This window comes from Gastrolobium bilobum, unplaced genomic scaffold, assembly GCF_033153095.1.
Source record: "Gastrolobium bilobum isolate Gb01-03AN ecotype WA unplaced genomic scaffold, APGP_CSIRO_Gbil_v1 utg6076, whole genome shotgun sequence".
In the NCBI taxonomy this organism is placed as follows: Eukaryota; Viridiplantae; Streptophyta; class Magnoliopsida; order Fabales; family Fabaceae; genus Gastrolobium; species Gastrolobium bilobum.
The window spans coordinates 34,529-41,760 of NW_026896033.1; the positions used below are offsets into that span (position 1 = coordinate 34,529).

The 7,232-nt window shown below is 35.7% G+C and overlaps 1 protein-coding gene across 1 annotated transcript; it reads right to left on the minus strand.

Moving 5' to 3' along the window:
• Positions 1 to 466: 466 nt before the first annotated feature.
• Positions 467 to 4,181, minus strand: LOC133297396 (uncharacterized). The gene is made up of 6 exons (XM_061496530.1): positions 3,617 to 4,181; positions 2,585 to 3,018; positions 2,100 to 2,261; positions 1,436 to 1,511; positions 811 to 966; positions 467 to 640 (listed from the first exon to the last, which is right to left on the minus strand). Exons 1-6 carry the CDS (start codon positions 4,157 to 4,159, stop codon positions 494 to 496), a joined length of 1,518 nt encoding a protein of 505 aa, XP_061352514.1. The 5' UTR covers positions 4,160 to 4,181; the 3' UTR covers positions 467 to 493.
• Between the last annotated feature and the right edge of the window lie 3,051 nt (positions 4,182 to 7,232).

Genomic DNA, 7,232 nt, shown 5'->3' on the forward strand with positions numbered 1-7,232 from the left:
GGAAATTGTAACGTATTTTGAGTAACTAGTTGAGCATGCATGAAAATCTGAAAAATTATGTACAATTTACCGGAAATTTGATTAAATGATCAATTTAATTGCCACAACCTCAGTAAATTAGAACTCGAGGCAGGAAGATAAAACTTTCACCATGAGTCAAATATTGGAAATTATAAATATAACATACTTTTAGCAAAATCCTTTATGTAATTTGACGCTCGGCACACAATGAATAGGAAAATAGTCGGGTACAATACATTAGTTCGTAAGTTTGGCTTAGATTCTTGCAAAAGGAAAAATGTACTCTTGATCAGTCGATTGACAAACATAAATATACATGACAAAACGGGCAACTCTAAGATGTCAAAAGTCAAAACCTCTTCGATTTGAGGCAATGATAGCAAAAAGGTATAGTCGTCCGGTTCTACTAGAAATATCTTAGACATAGTTATGCCAAATACCAGTATCTGTATATTTCATTTCCGATTCTAATTTATACCAAATCTCCATAGACTGATGAATAATTTAAAGCACCTTGAAGAGGATTCGGCACTTTGACATGTTGCAACACTGGAGACATTTTCAAACCAATTATCTGGATCTGCAGGTTTGAGTGGCCTTTAAGAAAAACATCTGTTACCTGCAAAAATATGTAACATCTCTTTATATAGGCTTGGTGAATCATATCATTGCACTATTATTTTATACAACTACAACAAAATGAACACAAACATATAAATGAACTATATACTTATATATGACCCCAATAAATTGGTCAGAAATGTTTTTGAGGTGAGGTTTAATGAATACCTGGGTGCATCCAAAAAGTTTAAGTAGCCTCAGCGACATGCAGCTATCCACAATCAAACCCAAGGCATTGTCAGTCAAATTTCGGCACCAAGACAGATCTAGAGAATGCAATTTTTTTGCATGGCTGGCAAGTGATAAGGTTGTGTGGTAACCAACCTGGTTTAAATCAAATGTGGCAATCAGAAAGTGAAAAAAAACAATTAAGAAATAGCAGGCTGCAACTAAACCGATAATTGGAACTAAAAGGCAGAAATATAAGTCTCAATTAGCTAGAACTCTATTAAAGGCTTCCTCCAACAGGTAGGCAGGGCTTTGTGCAATGTAATTCAACAACAAAGCCAGACAAAGAATATAATATCACCTTGACTTTTGACATGCACTTACAGACAAGAGAGTAGAGGAGGAGTTTTGACCAACAAAAAATAGAAAGGATGTTTCGATGACACTTCAAGGAGTCTAAGCTCGAAATACAGTAGTTAATCCTTTTACAAGCATGGAGCAACTCTTCCAGCATATCAAAATGTTCCAGGACCCATGTGTTAAGTGTGTTTATATAATGACATGTGCATCTATGCCCACTGCAAGCCAAAGGAGAGAAAAAGTTGGAGGCAAATAAACAGTGTACCTTCTTAATGTTATTAAGTGACAGTTCTTTCAAGGACTCTCCCGTGGTCTCCACAAATGCAGCAATTGCTTCATCACTGCAATGATGAAAAAGTTAGGTCAATTTATTTATCTGTTGGCATATATCAAGATTAAATGCAGTAAGCACCATTCAAGGAAACATCAAGTAGGGAATGAGTCAATTAGAGAGTGAATGGATCCTGAGTTTTTCATATGACGGGCTAATGTATATAGATAGACACAAACCCTAAACAGGCCCTACCAGCAAAATTGTTTAGGGCCTCTGTGTCTATCTCTTCTCATTACCTTGTCATGTGAAAAACTCACATGAGAGCATCCATTTATCGATTGGATGCATATGGAAAGAAGAATCAATATTTTTGACCTCTGGAAAATCAAAAAACAGTGATTTAGAAAACAGTACATGGGAACAATTAAGATAATCATCCTATTATAAAGTTAGGAACTACAATGAGTCACCCCTTGCGAAGTGCAGACTGATCACAGACAAGAACAGGAAAGTGCACGATAAAAAGTGAGGGTATCATAAAAAGTGTCTAAAGGTAAGAAAATAAACAAAAAAGATAAGAATTGTAAAGCAAATACAATATATAAAGGTATACCAAAACACATCAGAAAAAACAGAGAACAGAAAGAACAAACACCTGAGTGGATTACGGCATAGCTTCAGTGTATGAAGTGTACGACAACCATTTGTAAGATACCCAATGGATAAATCCGTTAATTTACACAAGTTCATAAGATCAAGCACACACAATCCAGGACAGTGTTCAGCAATGACTTTGATTGATGCATCAGTCAAGTTTCTGCACATTGAGAAATATAAATCAACTAGCTTAAATGATGAGTAACTTTTAACAATGAAAGAAAATATGTAAATTACAATTTAAAAAAAAGTACAATATCAAAAGTATTGGCCAAATCACAAATAATGGTTAATACAGGTTCAACGAATGATCAATAGTTAACCAATCACTAATTGGATTAACCATAAATCCCAAGTTAGGTTAATTTTTTCACTGATTTGAAATTTGTTAACCAAACTATCTAAAATGGAATTCTCCAAAAAAAAAAATGGGCATCTTAAGGAGATTCCATACATGAAACAGAGTGCCAAAATGGTACTTACATACAGTCCTTCAAAACAAGCTCTTTCAAGTTGTGACCGCATGCAATGATGTAATCCTTGACAAATTCATCACAAACAGTTTGAATACCAGCCACGGACAAAACTTCTAAATGTTCAAGCTCCCTCAGTGCCGGCACAATTAGTGCAGCATCAATGGCTTGGCAATTATCAAGGTACAACTCTTTCAGAAGAGATCTTAACGATTCAGCCAAAATATAAAGACTAGCAGACGTAAGAAGGGAGCACAGGCTGAGATTTATTGATCTAAGTGCTGGAGCAGAAGAAACAATAGCACGCAACCCCCCATCTGAAAGACGGCATGCACCACTGAGGGATAGACTAGTTAATCTAGGTAACTGCCTTGGTGACTGTGCCAAAGTAGCAACTATTACATAATCTGGCAAACAGCGCCCACACTGGTCAAGCTGTAGTACCTATTTCACAAATAAATAATTACAACTTAGATAATCTACAATACATTTTTAAAAAGTAGAAGCTGACAAGAAGCTAATCAAATCTTCAAAAAAAACAAACAGGGAATACAAAAACTAAAACCTAGCATTCATACAATTAAAATTGAGCAAAGCAAGAAAAACCTTTAATTTTTTTAAAAAAGGATACAAGTATTTCATGCAAGGCACATGAAGATTTTGAAGAGAGGGGGGATTTGTCACCAACAAAAATAAAATGCACACACAGTAAACTAACCTCTTCAAAGATCACAGAATAAATAAAATGCTGCAAAACCATATACCAGAAGCGTTTAATAATAACCATTAACAAAGTCAAAGGAAAACAAATATCTCAGTGTAGCTCTATTATAGCCTTTTTGTACCATAAAACCATCCTTAAAAAAGGTATCTTACATAAATAAATTCCAGCAAATAGACTACCCCAATAGAAATCTAACATTCAGATAACCTAATGACGACCTAGATGCAAAAGAAGAATTAATATTGAAACACAAGTTTCAAGTGCAGCAAAATGACAAAGAAATAACGAAAGCTATCACAAATAACTTGAAGCAAGTACCACCAAATTGGAAGTGTCACACATTTGAAAGGACTTTGTAAATTGTTCCTCTGTCAACCACGAGCAATCTCTAAGCCGAATCTCAGTGGGAGATCCACCAACAAGAAGTTCAAAAAAGTGATTGTTAATCTTTCTCGAGTCACACAGCAACTGGCTAAGCCTATGCCTCAGAGCATCCGGGACACTATCAAGCGAAACAACTGCATCAACATTCTTGACAAGAATTTCAAGGCATAGTTCTTGCAATGAAGGCACCGAAAACCTCACACCTACATGCCCAGGTTCCGTATTAGGAACCCACTTAATAGACGCAGCTAAGCTTGTTTGTGAAGAGACACATCCTGTTTGCACGCTCTTCATCTCTCTATCTTTAATAATCTTCATGGCTGTTGAAAAAGGACCAGGCCAATCCTCAATTTCATGTTCTTCTTCAGAAGATGAACTGTCATCGTTTTCCATTTCATTTTCATTTTCATTTTCTTCCGGTGCAAAATGAGCAAACCGAGATGCATTTTCCCTTGCTATGTCCCGGAACCGTTCCATATACTCATTCCTCCTCGAACCATGCTCACTTGTATTAGAGTTTCGCGAATCGCGAAACTCGTTAGTATTAGAGTTTCGCGATTGTTCTTGATCGCGAAACTCTACATTGTTTGTTGAATGAACATCAACCATAACTGCTTTCCCTTTCTCTTCTCTGCTGAGTAGTTTCCTTCCACTTTCACCAACACTTGACCCTCCTTCATCCACTTTACTAGTAACATTCATCACTGGTGAATCATCCTTACCTTCTTCTTTTTCTTCTTGTTTTTTCCTTTTTCTACCGTTTCTCGAATGGTTAACGGTCATTCCTCTTTTGAGAACCTTCTTTCCTGATCGTAGATTCAGAAAACCCTTTCCCCTTTCATTTCCCTCGCATTCCAAACCATTTAACTCCTTCTTATCCTTCGCGCTAGAAACCCTAACGGTGGAGTCATGTGTTGTTGTTGTTGTTGTGGGGCATTGTGCAGGCTCGGAGTTGGAAACGGAAGCGAGGCGGAGGCTCCGTCTCCGAAGCGGGACCGAAGCAGAGGGAGAAAGGGAAGAAGGAGGTTCGTGGGTTTGGGTTGGTGTGAGGGGGTGGATGTTGTTGTTGCTGTTGTCGGGGATTTTAAAGGGTTTGGGGGTGGTTTTGGTTGGCGGGACCATTTCGCGATGGAAATTGAAAATGGAAGTGACTGGGAATCAGTGACTCTGAGTGTGAGTGTAGCAAATGAGGGAAAACGAAGAGATTTGGAGGGAAAGGGAGATACAGAGACAGAGCATTTATTATGGCAAAGGAGGATGGGGGCAATGGTTGTTGGCACTGCACTAACCGCACACTATACACTTGAGAGAGAGAGAGAGAGAGAGCAAAAGGGCGCGTTAGGTTTTCTATGGAGACGACGGATGAGAAGCTTCCCTTGTACACTTCACCGTCGGTCTATTTTCCCGCCATAGAATTTATTTTATTAGTTTCTTTTAATTTTATTTTAGAAAACAATGTTTGTACGACATCGAATTGTATCATTTTAGTTAAAATTATTGTGTTTTAGAGTGATAAAAATAATTACACAATGAAAAATCATGATACGGGAGAGTGAGAAGTTATTGAGAGATTTATTTTTAATTTAAATAGTAAATAAAACATTACTATTTTACTTAAAATGATACAGTTATATATCATTTAAACGGACAAATTTTTTTTGCTTTGTTTAATTAATTAATTGAAGGGAACTTAATGGTTGCTTTTTGACCTTGTAACACAAATTTTGAAAATACTTATTCCTTTAATTCTTTTGGTAAATTATTTATCATTATAATGCGAAAATAAGTGTGCGCTAAGACATGCATATGTGAAAATTGCATCCTATGTGGTGACAGATAGAGATACGCACGTCACTGTACTGCGTCTAAAAGTAGTTGAGTTGGATAGAAAATTGCATTAATAGACACTTTTGTTCTAAAATGTTGATGAACAATTTACTCGAGTAACCCTTCAAGATTCTGTAACAAAAGTCTAAAATTTATGATTTTGATCTTCAATGGCTATAAATGGCTAGTATATCCATTAGACTCCTATATAAACATTTGTAAAGGGTTTCTAAACTCAAATTAACACTTGACAATATCATATTACACATAATCCATTATGATAATCATTTTAGAGGCATTTTGGCATACTTGGAGATAAAGCTCTATAATATTCTGTTGTTCTTCATTTCTGTTGATTTTTCATATTTAAAGGATTAAGAAAATGTTGTCCTTAATCTGTTTGTGATTGAATTGTCGCTGGAACGAGTCTTTTGGTAAAGTGGAAGATATTATAGGTGTATAGGTTAAGAGAGTGACCAAGATTGGTCAAGATTCTTGTAAAACTCCATTGTACTTCAATTTTTCAGACACCGGTTGAAAGTTATAAAAATAATGGATGATTGACAGTAGTTTGGACGTAGCCCTAGTATGGTTTGAGGGTGAACCAGGACAAATCTTGATGTTTGATATTTTATTCCTTATACTCTTTTATTTTCACATTTGGTTTTTTTTTTATTGAGTTTTAGACTATAATTCAATTCTATTGTAAGTCTATATAAGTCAATTCAATTCTATTGTTGAGTTCTCTTGAAGAAAATCAAAGACTATAATGACTTAGAGCTTAAGAAAGCACAATGGAATGTCAAGGCTAAGAATTTAATCACCAATGTACTTGGGAGTGATGAGTATTTCAGAATTGCATCATGCAAAATGACCAAGGAAATGTGGAAGGTATTGGAGATCACACATTAAGGAACAAATGAAGTCAAGAGGTCAAAGCAAAATGTTCTCACAAGGAAGCATGAGACTTCTGAAATGCAAGATGAGGGAAGTATCTATGATATTCAAAAGAGGTTCATGTATAATAATTATATTGAATGCTCTTGGAATCCACTGTGATGATGAGCAATTAATCAACAAAATTTTGAGATGTGTGACCAAGGAGTGGGATGTCAAAGTTTCAGCCATCTACGAATCCAAGGATTTGTCCACAACATTCATTGCTATCTTATTTGGAAAGCTACAAGAATATGATTTTGATATGAAGAGACAAGCTATGAGAGACCTTTCCAAAGAGAAGATGAAAAGAGTTGCACTCAAGACCACAACCTCCAATTATTAACAAAGTGATGAAATCGATAAAAAAGAGATTGATATGGATGAGTTGGCTCTCTTTATAAAGAAGTATGACAAGTTTTCAAGAGGAAAAACCTTCAAAAGACCAAGCTAACTATTGCCCAAGATAAAAACAAATCTAAAAATTCAATTTCTAACACTTTAATTACTTGTTTTGAATGTGGCAAGCAAAAACACTATAAGAGTGATTGTCCCAACCTTCAAGCTAAGCCAAAAAGTGACAGAAAGCAAAGGTAAAAACAAGAAAAAAGGAGAAGAGCATAAATGACATGAGATAAAGACTCTTCAAGTGGAAGCTCTTCATCAAGTGAAGAAGAAAATTTATGCTTGATGCAAATGAGGAAAGTGAAGAAAATGAGGTAGAGTTTATAGCCTGATCTTAAGATCCTTCATATGATGAGTTAAAATTGGCATTTAGTGAAATCTA